Below are 26,169 nucleotides of genomic sequence, written 5' to 3' on the forward strand. Positions count from 1 at the left end.
TGACATAACTTTAGACATCTTTAACAAACACATCTTATCTTGCAAGAATGGAGTAATTATTGAGGAAGTACAGAATAACCTAACATGTTCTCCCATCGTGATTCAGTGCCATTTCCCAGACAAATGTGAAAACAGATCTGATTTACATTGATTGATAGTTGTATCGAATGTATGTAAAACTTCATAGTTATTTATTTGTACCTGGATTCTGGATGTCAACTAAAGAAACGGAGACACGGTAAAGCAGTGTGTTTCAGATAGAAAGTATTTGTGTTAACGCTTGTCCAGACTGCGACTTTAGACTAAAAAAGCAAATGTGTACTAACAAGGCGGGACTCCGTGTTTGAGTGGTGATAAGGTGACTGCTGTCGCAGTGTTTTCATAAAATAACCTTCACATACCCTTGAGTAAACTGATCTTCTCCATTATATTATAAAATTTAATGAATTTTTTGCAATGCATGAATTAAATTCACAGGTGTATGCATATGGAAGATGTTACCAGTCCAGTGCATGACCAGAAATATTTTTTTCCGCTTATTTGTGTTGCAGGCGAAGGTAAAATAGCTCATCAATACAGGTTTTCAACACTGTTATGCTTTCCCTACATTTCTTTACAAAGGATATCGATTTCACTTGACTGTTCCTGGTGTTCCCCGCCGTGATATTGCTGGAATATTGATAAAAGCGGCGTAAAGCCATACTCACTCACTCCAGAAAAATGAAACCTTATTAAGCGGGAACTAAATGTGTAGTAAAAACGTGACTTCGATATTACATTTCAGTAGACACATCTGGAGGAAACTGCGATTAGAAACTGGATTCGACTGTTCCACCTACGTCATCGCAGTGCCACAGCTAAGGAGACTGCAGAACGCATCCCTGGTTTGAGGGGGATATCGGACCAGACAGTCAGGAAGGAAGGCTGGAATCTGACCAAGAAGACCAGTTATCGTCCCTGTTTTGCAACAGATCGATCGACAGCGACGCTTGCGACCTTACAACCTTGGAAAGTGAGAAACTGGAGACGAGTGTGGTTTAGCGATGAATCACTATTTCTTCTTCACCGGAGAGATGTAAGGCAACGTGTTTATCGTCGTCGAAATGCGCGTTTTGCCCCACATTGTTCACGTGAATTCGCTACTTGATTCGACAATTTCGGTGGCAGTTGTGTCATGGTGAGGGGGCCATATCCTACACCACGAGATCTGACTTGGTTGTGATTCAGGGAAATTTGACAGCAAATCGCTACTTGATTCAAATTCTTCAACCTCACCTTCTTCCCATCACTGACCGCCAGAGGGAAAGGTTTTACCAGGACAGCGCCCCACCGCAAACAGCTCGTGTCACGGTAGGCTACCTTCATTATGCATACATCAACGGCTTGCACTGACCGTCGAGATCTCACACTTGGATGTCACAGACGCTCCCACATTTGGCCAACGCGTTTCTAGCAGAATGTCATAGAATTCCGCAGGACAGAATTTGTACACGTATCCAGTCAGTGCCGAGGAGATGCAGAGCCTTCATTGCTGCCCGGGGCGGTCACACGTGAAACTGAGTTCAAACTTATGGACTTATGTGATATGACAATGAACAGTTTTCAATGCCTTTGTACAGCGACAACATGCGACTAACGAGAGCCAACATTTCCTATTTGTATCTATGATATTGAATCAAATATATCGACTTTATTTGTAGGTACAATAAATTTACAAAACATCTACCAGTGCGTTTCTTTTTTTTGAGTGAGTAAGATTTTATGCCGCTTTTAGCAATATTCCAGCAATATCACGGCGGGGGACACCAGCAATAGGCTTCACACATTGTACCCATGTCGGGAATCGAACCCGAGCCTTCGGTGTGACGAGCGAACGCTTTAACCACTAGGCTACCCGACCGCCCTTCTTCTTTTGAAGAGTGTATATATATATAAGAATCATGTCTGGTTCAACAATTTTATTTCCAGGTTTCTATTCTCAACTATTATTGTTTCACATAATATTTGTAATATAATTGTCTCTCATCATTGACACCTGCAATAGGAAGGGGATAGTTTGAATAATTTGAATACGTTATGCACCAAAATTAGTCGCCATATTGTCAGACAGGTGCGCAAGTTCCCACAAGTGCTACACTTGAGATCGGGTGATTTGTTTGTTGTGGAACGATTTGCTGGACAACACGATAACAAGGGGTCAAAATAGTTATTTGTCTGATAGATGGCACATACGTTTGACAATTAAGGCTTTTATAAGCGACCTCGTGCTTTAACTAGAGTTCAGGGTAAAGCTATACTTTATTGCACTACACATGGGGGTTGAGCAAATGTTCTTTCTTAGACATATAACGTGGGTCGGTTGTAATTACAATTTTTGCATTTTGTTTTCATTGATTTGCTTTAGCACTGAACAGAATCATTCATGTTCCTCGACGTTTTCACTTGGAAGCATTTCGATGCGCTACAGACAACACTAAGCCTTTCAGTTTGTAGGTGTGTATGTTAGTCAATGTGTGAAGTGTGGTTCACTCTGGCAATTTATATAAATGTCTAAATAGTTCAGTCATTTTACAAATTGTCTTCACAATATGTCCTTTTATTTAACAGATTGACTGACAATTATTAAGATATTCAAAAAAGCTTAAAACATCACAAAATACTAACTATGCTAATATTAGAGGCCATACAATATAGAAATAGACTTTGACTTTCGTTTTCATTTAATCTTATCATTTTCTGTCCCTGGATGATGAAATTAAACATCAAAGTGTCTGGAAATTGTTATCATAATTAATGAATGGACAGAGGTTTCAGTCTTTTTGTAAAATAACTTAATATTTAGGCGTTTAAATTATTGCCTAAGTGAAAATATGTAATTTTACACATTGACTGTAACAGATACACACGATAAAGTAAGCAATGCTTAGGTTAAATGTTAAGTTTGTGTTACAAGTCAAAATCGCACAATATCAAACAAGCGACTTATTTAAACTTCGTGACCATTACCGATTCTACCCCCAAAGATACCTACATTTCCTTATTATTTCGAAGACAAAACTGTTTTTCATTTTGCTGATCAATGTGACGATGTGCCCTTATACCATCAAATAAAGCGACAAATGCGCTTATGGTTGGTACAGCACATGTCGCGAACTAGTCGAGATTTCCGGGATATCACCCGGGCACGCAATGATAAAAGACAATAACAGAGGCAACAACCAGTCAAGGCGAATTGCAGTGCCCGTTTAATATGTATATTGGTCTTATAAGGTGACCTCTTGACATCGTAATCCGTTCGTTAGTACGTATAGATTATTTTTACAATGCATTTAAACAGTTAGCCAAATGGGGAAATATGTTGTTATTAATAATAGTTAGCTAAACAGATGTATGAGGAGGTGTGGTGAATATACTTTGATGAGAGAGTACTTTGTACAGGGAAATAATTCCGATAAATGTCCCACCAATCAATCAGTGTTGAGTTATGACTAACCAACATAATATTAATTCCGCTTTTTTCCGTTTAAACAAATGCGTTTACATAAATTTCATAGACACACACACACATACACACACACACATACACACACACACACACACACACACACACACACACACACACACACACACACACACACACACACACACACACACACACACACACACACACACACACACACACACACACACACACACACACACACACACACACACACACACACACACATACTATTACGACGCAACCGTTGCTTCAGTATGAAACTCCTAGGCTTTTACTCCCGCGCGTTGCAACATTTGATTTCAAAGGCCACTCATTGAGATTCTATTTATCATCCAGGGTCATTCTTCCAACTTTTTAAGCTTCCAAACAATAGTAACCGGTGTCTAAAAATGTGCAGTTGCAACCACCTTCAGTGGCATAGAGAATAGTGATCTCCTGTGAAAACAAGTTTTGGTGATAAATGTTTTTTTTATTTTTCGTACGAAAATTCTGTAACAGTTGTTTTGAAATACCGCCCTTGTTTTGTTGTACATGTAGTTGAAACCACGTCGTGTTTGAAGCGCATGTGCCACAACGAATCTAAGACGAGCGGTCAAAGGGGGATAACTCTGTGAGTGCAGCTGTTACCGTGGCTATTCTCACACAACCCTTCACGTGAACGAAGACACACTGTCAAAAAGTGCTAATGACCAATATTTACTATTCACCCATGTAAAGATAGAGAACGTGTAGAACACACAGGTGTGTGTTATGGTTGGTGGTTGGGTAATGGGTGTGTCTGGGCATGTGTGTGAGTAAGTTAGTGAGAGTTGGTTGGGTGATCAATCTTAGCAATAGTCCAATCTTATCAAGACACCCATACCTCACTCGTGACGAGCCAACGCTTAAACCACTTTACCCACCCCTCGAGACATGCGTCAAACAAATATTTCTTCTGGGGATCTCAACACAGTGATATATACCCATGTACAAGCACCTGTACCCAGATATATCAGTTAACAAAATGGCTGAACAACCAAGTTGATTGAACAGCCAGTGTAAACAGTGTGAGTGAGTGAGTTGGGTTTAACGCCGATTTTAACAGTATTCCAGTTATATCACGGCGTGTCAGCTTCATGTGGGAGGAAAGCCCGAAGTGATGCAGGTCTCAGACGTTTACCACTTCGGTGAAACCCACGATCACGGGTATGGTGCTGACAAACCTAGAGACATAATTGGGGCGAACCCGGATTCGAACCCACAATCATAGGTTTCTGGCGTGCCCAAGGGGCTCAACTCTGCACAGAGAATCGCGGCGCCTTAGACGACTGGGCCACCCGTGTCCCCCGCCAGTTTAAACAAGAATGTTAATGTTGAGCACATACAATATCAACAAATAAAGTTGGAGGTTATTGCAAACTTTTGAAGTTATATTCCTCTGCGTCACTTGTACATATTTAGGAAACTAATTTATCTGGACTACTAGTTATATCAAATAATAAAGTTTGTACGCTTTTCATGTTTATGTGTCATGTGACAAATTCTTTCACAATTCGAGGACGCTCGCGCATGGACGTCTCACCCGGAAGTGACGTGTTTAACAAGGAAGATAAACTCACAGGTAGGTGTGTCCTGTATTGTTGCGACATATATGAGTAGAAGTGTCTTGATAAAGATATATTGTCAGTGTAAATCAGCGTTATAGTAAATTATATATTCCTTTTCGCCTTGATATAAGTTTACACATTCAAGGAATCGGAGCAATCAAGTAAACCTTTCTTGTTCACTTCCAATTCAGACGCCATTCCTCGAAGTATATTATGCACGATGCATACGCTATAACACTTACAAAACACGAACAACTCTACCTACAGTTGTGAGAGTTAAACAGTGTTTTAACACTGGCACATATTAGGGTGAGAGAGAATCCGGTTCTTTACAAGGATAAATCTGTAACCTGCTTGTTGTGACTTGACTGCTGTCGGCCTTGTATTGAACACTGTCGTCGACTGCATAGTTTGAACATAATCGATGAGGTAGCCAAGCTACATGTAGGACGGGTTATTGATAGAGATTTAACTGTGTCGGAGTCCAATGGGATATCTATACGTTCAGGGGCTGTGGATATTCGTGTAGGTTGATCACGGTGCAGGAGTGTCGGGTGCAGTGAGTTGTGTACGCTGGTAGATAGCACAAGGTGTGGGATATACATACAGGGTAAATAGTAAAGATACGGGTGGAGTATATAGTGAATACTGGTAGGTAGTTAAGAAGAGGAAGGTACTGGTGATGTATTTAGTGTATGCTTGTAGGCAATACAAGAAGAGGAAGGTACGGGTGGAGTATATAGTGAATGCTGGTAGGTAGCTCAAGAAGAGGAAGGTACGGGTGGAGTATATAGTGTATGCTGGTAGGCAGTACAAGAAGAGGAAGGTACGGGTGGTGTATAAAGTGTATGCTGGTAGGCAGTACAAGAAGAGGAAGGTACGGGTAGAGTATAAAGTGTATGCTGGTAGGTAGTACAAGAAGAGGAAGGTACGGGTGGAGTATATAGTGTATGCTGGTAGGTAGTACAAGAAGAGGAAGGTACGGGTAGAGTATAAAGTGTATGCTGGTAGGCAGTACAAGAAGAGGAAGGTACGGGTGGTGTATATAGTGTATGCTGGTTGGCAATACAAGAAGAGGGAAGTACGGGTGGAGTATATAGTGTATGCTTGTAGGCAGTACAAGAAGAAGAAGATACGGGTTGAGTATATAGTGTATTGTGGTAGGTATTACAAGAAGAGGAAGGTACGGGTGAGGTATAGTGTATGCTGGTAGGCAGTACAAAAGAGGAAGATACGGGTGGAGTATATAGTGAATGCTGGTAGGTAGTTAAGAAGAGGAAGGTACTGGTGATGTATTTAGTGTATGCTTGTAGGCAATACAAGAAGAGGAAGGTACGGGTGGAGTATATAGTGAATGCTGGTAGGTAGCACAGGAAGAGGAAGGTGCGGGTGGAGTATATAGTGTATGCTGGTAGGCTGTACAAGAAGAGGAGGGTACGGGTGGAGTATATAGTGTATGCTGGTAAGCAGTTCAAGAAGAGGAAGGTACGGGTGGGGTATATAGTGTATGCTGGTTCGTAGTACAAGAAGAGGAAGGTAGGGGTGGAGTATATAGTGTATGCTAGTAGGCAGTACAAGAAGAGGAAGGTACGGGTGGAGTATATAGTGTATGCTGTTAGGCTGTACAAGAAGAGGAAGGTACGGGTGAGGTATATAGTGTATGCTGGTAGGTAGTACAAGAAGAGGAAGGTATGGATGGAGTATATAGTGTATGCTGGTTGGCATTACAAGAAGAGGAAGGTACGGGTGGAGTATATTGTGTATGCTGGTAGGTAGTACAAGAAGAGGAAGGTACGGGTGGAGTATATAGTGTATGCTGGTTGGCAATACAAGAAGAGGGAAGTACGGGTTGAGTATATAGTGTATGCTTGTAGGCAGTAAAAGAAGAAGAAGGTACGGGTGGAATATATAGTGAATGCTGGTAGGTAGCACAAGAAGAGGAAGGTACGGGTGGAGTATATAGTGTATGCTGGTAGGCTGTACAAGAGTGAGTGAGTTAGTATGGTTTTACGCCGCTTTTAGCAATATTCCAGCAATATCACGGCGGGGGACACCAGAAATGGGCTTCACACATTGTACCCATGTCGGGAATCGAACCCGGGTCTTCGGCGTGACGAGCGAACGCTTTAACCACTAGGCTACCCGACCGCCCCGGCTGTAGAAGAAGAGGAGGGTACGGGTGGAGTATATAGTGTATGCTGGTAAGCAGTTCAAGAAGAGGAAGGTACGGGTGGGGTATATAGTGTATGCTGGTTGGTAGTACAAGAAGAGGAAGGTAGGGGTGGAGTATATAGTGTATGCTGGTAGGCAGTACAAGAAGAGGAAGGTACGGGTGGGGTATATAGTGTATGCTGTTAGGCTGTACAAGAAGAGGAAGGTACTGGTGAGGTATATAGTGTACGCTGGTAGGTAGTACAAGAAGAGGAAGGTACGGGTGGAGTATATAGTGTATGCTGGTAGGCTCTACAAGAAGAGGAAGGTACGGGTGGAGTATATAGTGAATGCTGGTTGGTAGTACAAGAAGAGGAAGGTACGGGTGAGGTATATAGTGTATGCTGGTAGGTAGTACAAGAAGAGGAAGGTACGGATGGAGTATGTAGTGTTTACTGATAGGCAATACAGGAAGAGGGATATACGGGTTGAGTATATAGTGTATGCTGGTTGGCAATACAAGAAGAGGGAAGTACGGGTGGAGTATATAGTGTATGCTGGTAGGCTCTACAAGAAGAGGAAGGTACGGGTGGAGTATATAGTGTATGCTGGTTGGTAGTACAAGAAGAGGAAGGTACGGGTGAGGTATATAGTGTATGCTGGTAGGTAGTACAAGAAGAGGAAGGTACGGGTGGAGTATATAGTGTATGTTGGTAGGCAATACAAGAAGAGGAAGGTACGGGTGGAGTATATAGTGTATTCTGGTTGGTAGTACAAGAAGAGGAAGGTACGGGTGAGGTATATAGTGTATGCTGGTAGGCAATACAAGAAGAGGAAGGTACGGGTGGAGTATATAGTGTATGCTGGTAGGCAATACAAGAAGAGGAAGGTACGGGTGGAGTATATAGTGTATTCTGGTTGGTAGTACAAGAAGAGGAAGATACGGGTGGAGTATATAGTGTATGCTTGTTGGTAGTACGAGAAGAGGAAGGTACGGGTGGTGTATATAGTGTATGCTGGTAGGCTGTAGAAGAAGAGGAAGGTACGGGTGGTGTATATAGTGTAGGCTGGTAGGCTGTACAAGAAGAGGAAGGTACCTGTGGAGTATATAGTGTATGCTGGTAGGCAGTACAGAAAGATGAAGGTACGGGTGGAGTAAACAGTGTAGATAGATAGTTTCCCTTTGAACTATTCAACGGGTCAGTATGACTTTCTCATATACATGGCTATGACTATTACAAAATCGGCATCGCCACCTCTAATCCAATGTTGAGAGATGTGATCTCTTTTCGGTTTTCAATTTGACCGAGACAAAAGACCAAAACAGATACAAAATAGCTGAATTTCCAATTTTGTGTATCACACTCTACTTATAACGTCCCCATGAGCGATACAGCTAATTCATTGGTCCAATGCAGTCTGGTTGGCGGCATTTCAAGGTTTATACACTAGTTGATTGTGAAATATGCATACACATGACGGCCCCGATACCTTAATGTTTGCTAGAGCATTCACCGCATCATAGGAACCATGTCCTGTTGACATTCAATGTCACCAGAATAAGAAAGGCAGTCTAGGAATACGTTCTAACAACCAGCATCATTATTCAATACTAAAATATCACAACATGTGTCTCCAGGAATCTGTATCTTTATGTATTCAAAAATCAGTTGTAATGTGATTGCCTGTTTTAATTCAAATACATCATGGATCAAGTGTAAATGCTTAGGTTTAGCCCATTTATTTTCGTGGAATGATTGTGGCATTATTGATAAATAATGTTCGTATTATTACAATGCTATATACAGTGTTCTCGTTGTAAAATAGAGACAATGCTATTCTTTGTTTCAGAATGGACACCTTCCCGAAGTGTTCTGTCTGTCAGCAGCAGTTTACCCTGAAAGGTCCAGTCCCCTACTTACTGCCCTGTCTACACGCTGTGTGTAAGACATGTGTATCGTCTGCAGCTGGTGGTGCGATATCATGCTCTACATGCCAGAGGGAGATCAACCTCACAGACACAAGTCTCCAAAAGGATGCAGTCAGACAGAAGGAAATATTCCACCTGACAGTCAAACATCGCCCCACAGAGCTTCTCTGTACAAATGAAGATGATGGAAATCAGGCTGTGTGTTGGTGTCAGGAGTGTGAAGAGTTCCTCTGCGAATACTGCCAGAACATGCACAATAGCTTTAAGGCTACCAGGCGACATGTTGTTGAAACCTTTCGGGATATGGCACCGGGGAGCATGTTTGTAGAACCAGTATGCAAACTTCACAATCGTTATCCTCTTGAGTATTTTGATAAAAACTGCAACATTTCAATTTGTGCCAAATGCAGGCTTGGCGAGCATTCCGAGCACGACGTTGAGGACTTTAAAGTGGCTGCTGATGCTGCAAAAGGACGGATAGAACAACATGGGAAGAACGTGACCGCACATCATATTTGTCACCAAGCACATTTGAAGAGCGTCAGCAAAGTCGTAAATGACACAAAGAATACAAGTAGTGCTCTTAAGGAGGCCATCCACCACACTTTCCATTCTCTGAGGACACAACTTGATCAAAGAGAGAAGGAGCTGGTCATAGATCTGGAGAATCAGATGAAGCAGGAACTGTCAAAACTGCACACTGTACAAGTTACCTATGAAGGCGAGAGGGAAAGATGCAAGTGGACTTCAGACTACATCAGGACAGTGCTCAGATATGCTTCAAACTCTGACTTTCTCACACTGGAGTGTTCGATACAAGACACAGCGAAGACGAATCTCAGATCAGTTCCACCTGAGACAAACACTGCATCCGCAGCCAGTTTTAACACAGGGGGCCTGGATAAATTGAAGTCCTACATTTATGACTTTGGGTCTGTCAATGAAGATGGATTGGCAGCTCAGGCACATACACATGCAGGTACTTGCTTCTTACTCTGGCGATAGTTCATTTGTATATGAAGATTGATTGAAGCTTTGAATAAAACAAACAAAGAGTAAGTATTTGATAACTTGGCTTTTGGAAGTTGGAAGAAAACGAAAACATGAAGTTAACCTTTTTATGGATTACTTCTGAATTCTGTGTTACCTTATTGAGTTAATATGTCATTTCAAAACAATAAAGAAGATTCGTGTCTTCTTGTTGATGTTCAGTTTAGGATGAGTTGCTAATGAGCTGTCTATACATTATGATCAACAACACCTCAGGGAAAAGTCAAATATCTAATCGATTTGTAACAGTTGTGTGTGTTTTTTGTACAGATCAAGGTACACAGACAGACGATAGCCATCTAACTGACCTGGAAAACAAATACAAACATGTAAGTATTCTCATTCAGTAAACGTGTGTAGATACGAATCGTTATTTCTGATGTATTAAATTTAGCATTTCACGATGGACTTGGTACATGTCATGTTCGTAATAGTTTGTACATTAAAGTGACGCCTGTATCTCACATTCAAAACAAGCCTACTGTTGTGTGATTCTTGGATTTTCTTTTGTTCTAAGCTGAAAGTGCTGGAGGTAGCTGACGATCCAACACCATTGGCAAGTTTTGGTAAGATACGTTACATTAGTTTGAAATGTATATCCCTTTAGTTTTCAGGCTATATTTCACAGGCTATATTTTCATAAGCACAAAATGCCAAACCACAAATAGGTTTGAATAATCTTAAGATGACCTTGTAAGCTTTTAAAAATATGTATTTGAATAATTCAATTTTTCACAGATTTAAATTTTCAGTTTGACATGATATTAGGATATGTGTAAATTTAATGGTTAAAGATATACCACAATGAATGTCCATCAGTAGTGTACAGCTGTTGAAGGGGGAGGAAAGTTAGATTGGGATTTTTCTTTAAACCACTGTAGTTATCAAACGGCCCTAAAGTTGTCTTTACAGATATTTTGTTGTGTAGAAAAATGATGTATTCCACTCGTGAAACCAACAGAGTTCTCAACATCTAAATTAATGTTATATATGTGTGAGCGCATATATGTTTGTTCTTTTATCTAGAAATTGTTTTGCAGATGCGAGTGTTAAAACCTATACTCTGAAAACAGGAACGAGGACGCCGGTGACTTTGCAGTGTGAGTACAATCAGATACGTGCTTGGCCGTGTTCCACACTTTACATGTTCCGTTGCTCGACCTTAACGGACAGGATAGGTTACTGGGTGAAGCGCCTTTTCCTGGTCGACAGGGCACTGCTGAAAATGTTTCACAAAGTATGAAGTGATTGGTGCATCACTGAATTCCACCAGGTTAATGTGTGTTGTAATGTTTCCATTTCCTAAACACAAGGCATGGAACAATGTACTGTGTCTAGTGATGTTGACCATCTTCTGAACACAGAAGAAGGCACGGGTTTACTGATGTTATCCACCATTTTCAACACAACACGGTACTGGGTGCAGTCATGTTGTCCATGTTCTGAACACATGATATTTGGTGTAGTGATGTTGTCCGCCCTTTAAACACAGGGCATGTTACTTGGTGTAGTGATGTTGTCCTCCCTTTAAACACGGGACATGGCACTTGAGTGTAGTGATGTTGTCCGCCCTTTAAACACAGGGCATGGTACTTGGTGTAGTGATGTTGTCCCTCCTTTAAACACGGGACATGACACTTGGGTGTAGTGATGTTGTCCGCCCTTTAAACACATGGCATGGTACTTAGTGTTGTGGTGTTCGCCGTCCTTTAAACACGGGAAATGGGACTTGGTGTAATGATGTTCTCCGCCCTTTTACAACAGAACATGGGCCTTGGTGTAATGATGTTGTCTGCCCTTTAACCACGGGACATGGCACTGGGTGTAGTGATGTTGTCCACCTTTTAAACACAGGGCATGGATCTTGGTGTAGTGATGTTGTCCGCCCGTTAAACACGGGACATGGTACTGGGTGTAATGATGTTGTCCGCCCTTTAAACACGGGACATGGTACTTGGTGTAGTGATGTTGTCCGCCCTTTAAATACAGGGCATGGTACTTGGTATAGTGATGTTGTCCGCCATTATACCACAGGGCATGGTACTTGGTGTAGGGATGTTGTCCGCCATTCTACCACAGGTCATGGGACTTGGTGTAGTGATGTTGTCCGCCATTCTACCACAGGGCATGGTACTTGGTGTAGTGATGGTGTCCGCCCTTCTACCACAGGGCATTGGACTGGAGGAAGTGATGTTGTCCGGCCTTTAAACGCAGACATGGTACTTGGTGTAGTGATGTTGTCCGCCATTCTACCACAGGACATGGTACTTGGTGTAGTGATGTTTTCCGTCCTTTTACCACAGGGCATGATACTTGATGCAGTGATGTTGTCCGCCATTCTACCACGGGACATGGGCCTTGGTGTAATGATGTTGTCTGCCCTTTAAACACGGGACATGGCACTGGGTGTAGTGATGTTGTCCACCTTTTAAACACAGGGCATGGTCCTTGGTGTAGTGATGTTTTCCGCTCTTTAAACACGGGACATGGTACTTGGTGTAGTGATGTTGTCCGCCCTTTTACAACAGAACATGGGCCTTGGTGTAATCATGTTGTCTGCCCTTTAAACACGGGACATGGTACTTGGTGTAATGATGTTGTCCGCCTTTAAACACAGGACATGGTACTTGGTGTAGTGATGTTGTTCGCCCTTTAAACACGGGACATGGTACGTGGTGTAGTTATGTTGTCCGCCATTCTACCACAGGACATGGTACTTGGTGTAGTGATGTTGTCCGTCCTTCTACCACAGGGCATGATACTTGTTGAAGTGATGTTGTCCGCCCTTCTACCACAGGGCATAGTACTTGGAGCAGTGATGTTGACTGCTCTTTTCCCCACAGGTCATGGGACTGGGTGTAGTAATGGTGTCCGCCCTTTTACCACAGGGCATAGTACTTGGAGTAGTGATGTTGACTGCTCTTTTGCCACAGGTCATGGGACATGGTATAGTAATGTTGTCCGCCCTTTTACCACAGGGCATGGTACTTGTTGTAGCAATTTCGTCCGCCAATCTACCACAGGGCATGGTACTTGGTGTAGTGATGGTGTCCGCCCTTCTGCCACAGGACATGGGACTGGGTGCAGTGATGTTGTCCGCCCTTTTACCACATGACATGGGACTTGGAGTGCCGATGTTGTCCGACCTTTTACCACAGGGTATGGTACTTGGTGTAGTGATGTTGTCCGCCTTTTTACCACAGGGCATGGTACTTGGTGTAGTGATGTTGTCCGCCCTTTTACCACAGGGCATGGAACTTGGTATAGTGATGTTGTCTGCCATTCTACCACAGGGCATAATACTTGGTGTAGTGATGTTGTCCGCCCTTTTACCACAGGGCATGGTACTTGATGTAGTGATTGTGTCCGCCCTTCTACCACAGGACATGGTACATGGTGTAGTGATGTTGTCCGTCCTTCGACCACAGGGCATGATACTTGTTGAAGTGATGTTGTCCGCCCTTCTACCACAGGGCATAGTACTTGCAGTAGTGATGTTGACTGCTCTTTTGCCACAGGTCATGGGACTTGGTATAGTAATGTTCTCCGCCCTTTTACCACAGGGCATGGTACTTGTTGTAGCAATGTCGTCCGCCCTTCTACCACAGGGCATGGAACTTGGTGTGGTGATGTTGTCCGCCATTCTACCACAGGGCATTGGACTTGGTGTAGTGATGTTGTCTGCCCTTCTACCACAGGGCATGGGACTTGTTATAGGGATGCTGTCCGCCATTGAACCACAGGACATGATACTTGATGCAGTGATGTTGTCCGCCATTCTACCACAGGACATGATACTTGATGCAGTGATGTTGTCCGCCATTCTACCACAGGTAATGGGACTTGGTGTAGTGATGTTGTCCGCCATTCTACCACAGGGCATGGTACTTGGTGTAGTGATGTTGTCCGCCATTCTACCACAGGGCATGGTACTTGGTGTACTGATAGTGTCCGTCATTCTATCACAGGGCATGGTACTTGGTGTAGTGATGGTGTCCGCCCTTCGACCACAGGACATGGGACTGGGTGCAGTGATGTTGTCCGCCCTTTTACCACATGACATGGGACTTGGAGTGCCGATGTTGTCCGACCTTTTACCACAGGGTATGGTACTTGGTGTAGTGATGTTGTCCCCCATTCTACCACAGGGCATAATACTTGGTGTAGTGATGTTGTCCGCCTTTTTACCACAGGGCATGGTACTTGGTGTAGTGATGTTGTCCGCCCTTTTACCACAGGGCATGGAACTTGGTATAGTGATGTTGTCTGCCATTCTACCACAGGGCATAATACTTGGTGTAGTGATGTTGTCCGCCCTTTTACCACAGGGCATGGTACTTGGTGTAGTGATTGTGTCCGCCCTTCTACCACAGGACATGGTACTTAGTGTAGTGATGTTGTCCGCCATTCTACCACAGGGCATAATACTTGGTGTAGTGATGTTGTCCGCCCTTTTACCACAGGGCATGGTACTTAGGTGTAGATATGTTGTCCGCCCTTTTACCACAGGACATGGGACTTGGAGTGGTGATGTTGTCGGACCTTTTACAACAGGGCATGGTACTTGATGTAGTGATGTTGTTCGCCATTCTGCCAAAGGGCATGGTACTTGGAGTAGTGATGTTGACTGCCCTTTGGCCACAGGGCATGGTACTTGGTGTAGGGATGTTGTCCGCCCTTTCACCACAGGTAATGGGACTTGGTGTAGTGATGGTGTCTGTCCTTTTACCACAGGACATGATATTTGATGCAGTGATGTTGTCCGCCATTCTACCACAGGACATGGTACTTATTGTAGTGATGTTGTCCGCCATTCTACCACAGGTAACGGGACTTGGTGTAGTGATGGTGTCCGTCCTTTTACCACAGGACATGATACTTGATACAGTTATGTTGTCCGCCATTCTACCACAGGGCATGGTACTTATTGTAGTGATGTTGTCCGCCATTCTACCACAGGTAACGGGACTTGGTGTAGTGATGGTGTCCGTCCTTTTACCACAGGACATGATACTTGATGCAGTTATGTTTTCCGCCATTCTACCACAGGGCATCATACTTGGTGTAGTGATGTTGTCCGCCCTTTTACCACAGGGTATGGTACTTGGTGTAGTGATGTTGTCCGCCATTCTACCACAGGACATGGGACTTGGAGTAATGATGTTGTCGGACGTTTTACCACAGGGATGGTACTTGGTGTAGTGATGTTGTCCGCCCTTTTAACACAGGTAATGGGACTTGGTGTAGTGATGTTGTCCGCCATTCTACCACAGGGCATGGTACTTGGTGTAGTGATGTTGTCCGCCATTCTACCACAGGGCATGGTACTTGGTGTAGTGATAGTGTCCGTCATTCTACCACAGGGCATGGGACTTGATGTAGTGATGTTGTCCGCCTTTTACCAAAGGACATGGTACTTGGAGTAGTGATGTTGACTGCCCTTTTGCCACAGGGCATGGTACTTGGTGTAGTGATGTTGTCCGCCCTTTTACCACAGGACATGGGACTTGGAGTGGTAATGTTGTAGGACATTTTACCACAGGGCATGGTACTTGGTGTAGTGATGTTGTTCGCCCTTTTGCCACAGGACATGATACGTGATGCAGTTATGTTATCCGCCATTCTACCACAGGGCATGGTACTTATTTTAGTAATGTTGTCCGCCATTCTACCACAGGTAATGGGACTTGGTGTAGTGATGGTGTCCGTCTTTTTACTACAGGACATGATACTTGGTGTAGTGATGGTGTCCGTCCTTTTACCACAGGACATGATACTTGATACAGTTATGTTGTCCGCCATTCTACCACAGGGCATGGTACTTATTGTAGTGATGTTGTCCGCCATTCTACCACAGGTAACGGGACTTGGTGTAGTGATGGTGTCCGTCCTTTTACCACAGGACATGATACTTGATGCAGTTATGTTTTCCGCCATTCTACCACAGGGCATCATACTTGGTGTAGTGATGTTGTCCGCCCTTTTACCACAGGGTATGGTACTTGATGTAGTGATGTTGTCCGCCATTCTACCACAGGACATGGGACTTGGAGTAATGATGTTGTCGGACGTTTTACCACAGGGATGGTACTTGGTGTAGTGATGTTGTCCGCCCTTTTAACACAGGTAATGGGACTTGGTGTAGTGATGTTGTCCGCCATTCTACCACAGGGCATGGTACTTGGTGTAGTGATGTTGTCCGCCATTCTACCACAGGGCATGGTACTTGGTGTAGTGATAGTGTCCGTCATTCTACCACAGGGCATGGGACTTGATGTAGTGATGTTGTCCGCCTTTTACCAAAGGGCATGGTACTTGGAGTAGTGATGTTGACTGCCCTTTTGCCACAGGGCATGGTACTTGGTGTAGTGATGTTGTCCGCCCTTTTACCACAGGACATGGGACTTGGAGTGGTAATGTTGTAGGACATTTTACCACAGGGCATGGTACTTGGTGTAGTGATGTTGTTCGCCCTTTTGCCACAGGACATGATACGTGATGCAGTTATGTTATCCGCCATTCTACCACAGGGCATGGTACTTATTTTAGTAATGTTGTCCGCCATTCTACCACAGGTAATGGGACTTGGTGTAGTGATGGTGTCCGTCTTTTTACTACAGGACATGATACTTGGTGTAGTGATGTTGTCCGTCATTCTACCACAGGACATGATACTTGATGCAGTTATGTTGTCCGCCATTCTACCACAGGGCATTGTACTTGTTGTAGTGATGTTGTCCGCCATTCTACCACAGGTAATGGGACTTGGTGTAGTGATGTTGTCCGCCCTTTAAACACGGGAAATGGTCCTTGGTGTATTTATGTTGTCCGCCCTTTTACCACAGGGCATGGGACTTGGTGTAGTGATGTTGTCCGCCATTCTACCACAGGGCATGGTACTTGGTGTAGTGATGGTCTCCGCCCTTCTACCATAGGGCATTGGACTTGGTGTAGTGATGTTGTTCGCCCTATTACCACACGGACATGTGACTTTCAGTGGTGATGTTGTCCGACCTTTTACCACAGAGCATGGGAGTTGGTGTAGTGATGTTGTCCGCCATTCTACCACAGGGCATGGTACTGGGTATAGTGATGTTGTCCGCCCTTTAAACACAGGGTATGGGACTTGGTGTAGTGATGTTGGGCGCCCTTTTACCACAGGGCATGGTACTTGCTGTAGTGATGGTGTCCGCCCTTCTACCACAGGGCATGGGACTTGTAATAGTGATGTTGTCCGCCATTGTCCAACAGGACATGATACTTGATGCAGTGATGTTGTCCGCCATTCTACCTCAGGTAATGGGACTTGGTGTAGTGATGGTGTCCGTCCTATTACCACAGGACATGATACTTGATGCAGTGAAGTTTTCTGCCATTCTACCACAGGACATGATACTTGATGGAGTGATGTTGTCCGCCATTCTACCACAGGTAATGGGACTTGGTGTAGTGATGTTGTCCGCCATTCTACCATAGGGCATGGTACTTGGTGTAGTGATGTTGTCCGCCATTCTACCACAGGGCATGGTACTTGGTGTAGTGATGGTGTCCGCCCTTCTACCACTGGGCATGGTACTTTGTGTAGTGATGGTGTCCGCCCTTCTACCACAGGACATGGGACTTGGTGTAGTGATGTTGACTGCCCTTTTGCCACAGGGCATGGTACTTGGAGTGGATATTTTGACTGCCCTTTTGCCACTGGTAATGGGAGTTGGTGTAGTGATGTTGTCCGCCGTTCTACGACAGGGCATGTTACTGGGTATAGAAATGTTGTCCGCCCTTTTACCACAGGGCATGGTACTTGGAGTAGTGATGCTGTCCGTCCTTTTACAACAGGACATGATACTTGATGCAGTGATGTTGTCCGCCATTCCACCACAGGAGATGGGACTTGGTGTAGTGATGGTGTCCGTCCTATTACCACAGGACCTGTTACTTGATGCAGTGATGTTGTCCGCCATTCTACCACAGGACATGATACTTAATACAGTGATGTTGTCCGACATTCTACCACAGGGCATGGTACTTGGTGTAGTGATGTTGTTCGCCATTCTAGCACAGGGCATGGTACTTGGTGTAGTGATGGTGTCCGCCCTTCTACCACAGGATATGGTACTTGGTGTAGTGATGTGTTCCGCCCTTCTACCACAGGGCATGGTACTGGGTGTAGTGATGTTGTCCCCCATTTTACCTAAGCGCATTGGACTGGGTGTAGCGATGTTGTCCGCCTTTTTACCACAAGACATCGGACTTGGAGTTGTGATGTTGTCCGACCTTTTACCACAGGGCATAATACTTGGTGTAGTGATGTTGTTCGCCCTTTTACCACAGGGCATGGTACTTGGTGTAGTGATGTTGTCTGCCCTTCTACCACAGGGCATTGGACTGGGTGTAGCGATGTTGTCCGACCTTTTACCACAGGGCATGTTACTTGGTGTAGTGATGTTGTTCGCCCTATTACCACAGGGCATGGGACTTGATGTAGTGATGTTGTCCTTCCTTTTACCAAAGGGCATGATACTTGGAGTAGTGATGTTGACTGCCCTTTTGCCACAGGTCATGGGAGTTGGTGTAGTGATGTTGTCCGCTATTCTTCCACAGGGCATGGTACTGGGTATACTGATGTTGTCAGCCCTTTAAACACAGGGCATGGGACTTGGTGTAGTGATGTTGTCCGCCATTCTACCACAGGGCATGGTACTTGGTGTAGTGATGTTGTCCGCCCTTCTACCACAGGGCATGGTACTTGGTGTAGTGATAATGTCCGCCATTCTACCACAGGGCATGGTACTTGGTGTAGTGATGGTATCCGCCCTTCAACCACAGGGCATTGGATTGGGTGTAGTGTTGCTGTCCACCCTTTAAACCCAGACATGGTACTGGGTGTAGTGATGTTCTCCGCCATTCTACCACAGGACATGGTACTTGGTGTAGTGATGTTGTCCTCCCTTCTACCACAGGGCATGTGACGTGGAGTGGTGATGTTGTCCTTCCTTTTACCACTGGACATATTGTACTTGGTGTAGTGATGTTGTCCGCCCTTCTACCACAGGGCATTGGGCTCGGTGTAGTGATGTTGTCCGCCCTTTTACCACAGGACATGTGACGTGGAGTGGTGATGTTGTCCTTCCTTTTACCACTGGACATATTGTACTTGATGTAGTGATGTTGTCCGCCCTTCTACCACAGGGCATTGGGCTCGGTGTAGTGATGTTGTCCGCCCTTTTACCACAGGACATGTGACGTGGAGTGGTGATGTTGTCCTTCCTTTTACCACTGGACATATTGTACTTGGTGTAGTGATGTTGTCCGCCCTTTTACCACAGGGCACGGTACTTGTTGTAGTGATGTCGTCCGCCCTTATACCACAGGACATGGAACTTGGAGTGGTGATGTTGTCCGATCTTTTCCCACAAGGCATGGTACTTGGAGTAGTGATGTTGACTGCCCTTTTGCACAGGTCATAGTACTTGGTGTAGTGATGCTGTCCGCCATTCTTCCACAGGGCATGGGACTTGGTGTAGTGATGGTGTCCGTCCTATTACTACAGGGCATGGTACTTGGTGTAGTGATGCTGTCCGCCCTTCTACCACAGGTCATTGGACTTGGTGTAGTGATGTTGTCCGCCCTTTTACCACAGGACATGGTTCTTGGTGTAGTGATGTTGACTGCCCTTCTACCACAGTACATGATACTTGGTGCAGTGATGTTGGGCGCCCTTTTACCACAGGGCATGGTACTGGGTATAGTGATGTTGTCCGCCCTTTAAACACAGGACATGATACTGCGTGATGTTGACTTCCCTGTGAACACAGAACACGATACTGCGTGCATTTCTGCAGTTTCTGGACATTTCTGGTGTCTGGTCGCATGGACGCTGTCGTGTTTCTCACAGTGTTTCCTGAAGATCTATTATGAAAATCCATTTTCTCTTAATGTCATTATAAAGCCCCTGAAATGACTTATATATACTAGAAATAATTGTCAGTTGGCAGATGTATTAATTTATTCATATGTTTGGTTATTATTTCGTTTTTGCGGTTTAGAATAGCTGGCAGTTGTGTTTCCGACTGAACACAAACAGTCCATCAGGTCTATGTCGAGGGGTGCCCGGAAGGTTAGCCGGGCTAGGTGTCAAGACTCGAAGAAAAAAATAGTCTAACTCATACAACCCACTGTATTGTAGACGTAACTACATGAGGGGAAGATGAGGCAGAATGAGAAACACGGGCGAGTGTTTACACACTGAAATGCCAACTTTAATTGCGAATTCGATATGATGGCGCATGGTCAAGAACAGATGGACTTTTTGCATACGGGGAGTTTCCCGATCTGAAAATAAGTGCAATGTATCCGTTACGACCAGGTTTAGAATAGGTCCCCAAAACTATGTTCCAATTCATAAGGGACGACATGAATATGACTCAATGGCCGACAGCGTTGGGCGTTGCACATGGTATCCATCACTGGGTTTTCGTTTTTTTTTAATAGTTTTGTCTTCTCGTTTCTTCTATCTGATTCAGCAGGCAAATTCAAACTGTCCCAATTTTCTATGTGCCTGTTTTATATGAATTGAACTGGCTTACCACACACGTGTGACGCTGTTTGTTTTGAAGACTTAAGAACCAGCCCGCCCATGGGGACATTACAGAAAATACTTTTTGGTGCAAGGCGTTGCACCTCTTGGGTTAATGGCATTCACAAGTGTTATATATCAAAATTTGATTACTTGTAGTGTATGCTGTTTTAAGTGGGTAACTTAATATTGCCCTGACTGACAGAGGCGTTAGATAGATAACATTCTTGTTACACTGAAATTGCACTTCATGACAACTAGCGAAGTGGGCGTAAACGTTTCACGATGCGGCCGACAACAACTCTGGAGGAAGCAACGAGCCGGTAATGTCCCCGTCTGCAGGTTGGTAGATATGTGTGCACACGGCGCGCGTGTGTGTCCCAGAAGAGATGACCAAACGAGATGCGTGTATGGCGAGAAAACGTGACAACGCCCAAGCCTGTCATATATGCCATGTAAACTGCGACACGGAGATCTCTCGTCAGTTGCTATAAAAAGAGGATGACATGAGTCTTGGAAAACCAGTCGTGATTTTGTTTTGTTAAAACACAAGAGATGATACTGTGTGTACTGAGGTTGTCTCCCCTTTGAACACAGGACATGATACTGCGTGCACTGATGTTGTCCACCCGTTAAGTTTCGTCACTAACAGCCACGGAGATCTCTCGTCAAGAGGATGACACGAAGCTTGGAAAACTAGTCTTGATTTTGTTCATCAACTACTTTAATGTGTCTCGCTGGTACAAACATGTGCAAGACCTACCTGGCTCTCCCGACCCGTGAAGATCCGGGGTAGAATAGGTCTTCAGCAACCCATGCTTGTCGTATGAGGAGACAAACGGGATCGAGTCGTCAGGCTCGCTGACTTGGTTGATTATGTCATCGTATCCAAATTGCGTGGATCGATGCCCATAATGGCAATCGCTGGATTGTCTGGTCCATACTCGAGTATCTACAGATCGCCGTTATAAAGAGGGAAGGGCGGTTCGCTAGTCACGTCGAAGACCAGGGTTCAATTAAGGGTACAGTGTGTGAAGCCCATTTCTGGTGGCCACCGCCGTGATATTGCTGGAATATTGCTAAATGCGGCGTAAAACCATACTGACTCACTCACTATAAAGCGGGAAAGTTGCTGAGTGCGGCGTTAAACAACAAACGAACAAAACAAAACCTGGCTCTCCCTTCTCAACAGGTACGTGTACCTGAACACGCTCTTTCAATATTACAAAGGTTCATGTTGTATAATGGCTAAAACAAGGGACGATAATATCATCATCTTTGTTAACCTTTAGAACTAAGTCTTAGCTCATGTGTCTTGTTTGTCAAATTACTGGTGCTAGTTTGTTTAATGTCAATGCTTTCGGTAAGATGGAAGCCCACACTTATAACAATAGCATGTAAAGATATTGATGCGCTGCAGTAAATTTCATACTGCATGAAGCAGTAAAATATTTATCGAAAAATGTCCTCATATAATAAATCATTTCGTCTACACCGAGAAGAGAAGTGTAGAGAGAAGGCTGGAAATGGTTGATCATTGATTAAAGGTGAAAGTTTATACTTAAATTTGTATACATATTTGAATATTTACAGGTATGAGTTGAATATGGATAAAAAGTTGGTTCAGCTATTCAGCCATTTACAGTGAAATTAGCATGTTTCATCAATTACGCTGTATGTTCACCCATTGACTTAAATGTTAAATATATTTAAACCATGGCTCCTTTGTCCGTGGTCTAACTGTCTTAATTTTTAGTTTAACACCACCTGGCAATAACTGAACTTCTTTTTTCCCATGTATCTTGATGATAGAATAATTTCATGAAAAACGTTGTCGCCAGCGGGATGCGAACCAGCGACGTCCGCACTGAAGGCTAACGAATGTAGTCTTCTGCCACGGCGACATGGGAGAAAGGGAAGAAAATTAACAATTAATATTTACCAACATCAGTACAAATTGCTTATCCCTTTAAGAACTGCGAAATGTGTTTTATGCAAGTTTTATACAGTAAGTTACTCAATGGATTCTAGTATTTTGTACAGTACTTGTGGTTTTGTAGCTCTTCGTTCTACCAAACGAACAGATAGAAAAGAATTTACTATTATCTTGATCAGTGCTATATTTGCTTACAATAGGCCCATCAACACGGGCAAGTAATATTTAGTTGATTAATAAATGTGCTCGAGCTGGCGAAAAATGAATCATATACTTGCCCCGGGACATGCATTTCATAACCCAAACCGGCAAAGTGCGAAGTGCACGTGCAAAAGGCTCGGGGAACACATTTCACGTGCTTCACGCAGGGCCGACTGACACAGTGTTCTCACAGTTGTTGAGCATGGAGTTCCTGAATATCTTTCAAAATACCTTTAACAAAACAATGTTTTTAAGCATTTTAGGTGCCATAAATGTTGGACATGGTTAAAGTATGTTAGACCACTCGGATCCCAGGTTCTAAGCGTTGAAATGGTTAATTAAACCACTGGGCTCTGCGCGCCTCACGGTTTAATTACCATTTCAACGATTAGACACTGGGTCGTCTCTGCCTAACCTATACATATAGTGATGATCATAATGTCTTTTTCTTGAGGAATCTGTAATGAACTGTGTAGAGATATAAGAAACTGATCACTTTGAAAAATATGTCACAAAAATAAGAAAAACATTACGTGTGAAATAATTCACAAATACATGGCCAAGTCACAACACATGATGCGACATCCTCCCGCCCAGCGAGTGTGCTGAAACTGTGGCCAGTGACTGAAGCGGACGTAGAAGTTACCTGTTCACACTGTGTCTGTTGAACACTCAAGTGTAAAAATATCGTCAGCTTTTTCTGTCTTTATGTTTTTACAAAATTGTACAAGAAGAGTTTAGAACAGTAACAATGATAGTTTTATCGTGACATAATGAAGATACCTATGCGTTTTCCGGCAGCAAGTGTCTATTTCTGACTCCTGACGGCTGACCAGCTTAACTAACAACATGTTTTATGCAGTATCTATTTCATTGTCAATCCATACAAACATTTATGTAAAATATTTAAAATACCCATACAAATACTTTCACAGTGAAATTATTCGTATTTTAGCCACAATAACGATGAAACTCACAGACAGACGAACATGACAGCCGATCGTTCAGTGCGGTGTTTTGTAAACATTGAAACGAGGTTCACAATGAGCTGCTCCATTTGTTATCTGAAGACAGGAAATTTGGTAAACTGTAAACAAAATGTATATTTCTAGGTCCTGAACTACAACTGGACGCTGCTCGAGACAACACAGACTTCTGCCACGTAACTACAGACGGTGAGCTGGTCAACTCGCCGCCCGCCATACGACACAGCGACAGAGGCATGTTACAGACATACATGGGCACCTGTATTTCCACCCCCATCCCCCTTCCTCCACACCCCTCTAATGTCACCCCTGCCCCACACACACTACGATACTGGGAGACCCACTCCAGGGTGGGTGTGGTGGGTAAATGGTATGAAGGGCTTGTCCTGGAGATGGGTGTGGGGGAGGAAAGCCAGGTGGAAAATAAATGGTATATTTGTGAACAGCCCCGCTCCTGGTGTGTTGGTGTAGAGGGCTGTGCCACACACCGGGGGAGTATCTGTACCTGGGTGTATCAGCATGGGAAGTGGGGGGAGTGTTACAGAAACACAATGTCTCACACACCCGGCACACAGGCCACTCTCCACTATGGCGTTGTGCTGGATGTGGGGAGGGGGAGACTCGGCTTCATGGACCTCGACAGGGAGATTGTTTTGGCCAAGTTGGATGTTGAGTGGAGGGAGTCTCTTCTCCCCATGTTTAGTGTTGGGCCGCCAGGTGACTGCACAGTCAACATGAAGGTGGTCAGCGGGGTGGACATCACCATGACTGACTCCAAGAAGTCACTTATTTATAACGCCCTCGCATAGGAAATAAAATAAACATGACATTGTGTAAACTTGTAAGTGTGACATATTTATTTAAACTGTCAAAAGTAATGTGATTGTATTGATTGAGGCGGACATAGAAGTTACCTGTCCATGTGCTGTTTGTTGTGTACAAGAATGTAACAAGGTTAGCTAAATGTGTTGTTTTTCTATTTGACTGGTTTCTGTGGTGTATAAGAAACATTTTGCATCCTCACATGAGTATTGTTATGAATATGAATCTGTGGTAATCGATCAGTTGATCACACATTTCCTACATTTCTGGGAAATGGCACAACAAACGACTGAGTGCACAGATTCATCAAAAGTTGTTACAAATCATGAATTTGTTGACATGGTCCGTTTCTTCTCTGTAATATAATTGTTTTAAATCCCAACATGAATAGTGTTGTGCTGAAAGTATTGCAGTTGTGCCGCCACATTGCCACATTTGATGTCGGTGAAGAAATGGGATGAAAGTGATTGAAGCGGACATAGAATGTACCAGTGTACATGTGACGTGTGTACAGAAACGCAATCAAGATGGCAGAATGTTTTCTCTAATTTGTTACTTTTTGGTGTCTTTCAAGCCTATTTTGAATCTCCACATCCACACTTATACAGATCAATTGAAGCAGAAAAATAAGAATACAACCTTGATACAAGTCGGTAACAAAATGAAATGTCATCAATCAAGTTACAGTCTGTTAGTGGCCCAGTCGTCTAAGGCGCAGCGATTCGCTGTGATGAGTTGCGTCCATTAGGCACGCCAGAAATCTATGATTGTGGGTTCGAATCCCGGTACGCCCCAATTATGTTTCTAGGTTTGTCAGCACCATACCCGTGCTCGAGGGTTTCACCGAAGTGGTAAACGTCTGAGAACTGTATCACTTCGGGCTTTCCTCTCACATCAAGCTGACACGCCTTGATATAACTGGAACACTGTTAAAAACGGCGTTAAACCCAACTCACTCTTTCACTGTTAGTGGACATGGCCCTCAGTTTTCTCCGGTTTATGGAAACACCAAGTATGGAATCACTTGCAATTATCGTTTAACAGTGCATGTATAAAACATTGTATAATTCCGCTTTCTTTTGCGGTAAACAGACGTTCAGAAACAATCTTGAAGCAACGTGTACGTCAGGAAAATAACAAAACCTCAGTAGAACTGTAAGTATGTGGAACATTGCCATGGATAATATACTAATATTTTCCCTGATTTGTTCGCCTTAGCGACGGATTATATATGGGAACGTCTCAGTGATCTTGATCTTGAATTGGATATAATGCCGCTTCGAAATGTGTTTTATCATTGCATGTCAGTTTAATATGGCGTTAGAAAGACCAAGTCATGCAAGTCTTAGATGTTTACGGCTTAAGTGAAATCCACGAGTTCAGTGCTGACCGACCAAGGGACTTAATCAGGGTGAACTGGGTTTCTTGC

General features: G+C 43.8%; 2 protein-coding genes across 2 annotated transcripts in view; both read left to right on the top strand.

The window, feature by feature from the left end:
• LOC124125931 overlaps positions 1 to 26,169 on the top strand; it is a 91,323-nt gene that overhangs the window by 59,047 nt on the left and 6,107 nt on the right. The gene's annotated exons all lie outside the window — the stretch shown is intronic.
• On the top strand, positions 5,076 to 24,727 carry LOC125377490 (protein PML-like). The gene is made up of 6 exons (XM_048391078.1): positions 5,076 to 5,102; positions 9,091 to 10,148; positions 10,490 to 10,548; positions 10,737 to 10,785; positions 11,260 to 11,319; positions 24,045 to 24,727. Exons 2-6 carry the CDS (start codon positions 9,092 to 9,094, stop codon positions 24,725 to 24,727), a joined length of 1,908 nt encoding a protein of 635 aa, XP_048247035.1. The 5' UTR covers positions 5,076 to 5,102; position 9,091.

This window comes from Haliotis rufescens, unplaced genomic scaffold (genome assembly GCF_023055435.1).
Source record: "Haliotis rufescens isolate VD_foot unplaced genomic scaffold, xgHalRufe1.0.p SCAF_9, whole genome shotgun sequence".
Lineage (NCBI taxonomy): Eukaryota > Metazoa > Mollusca > Gastropoda > Lepetellida > Haliotidae > Haliotis > Haliotis rufescens.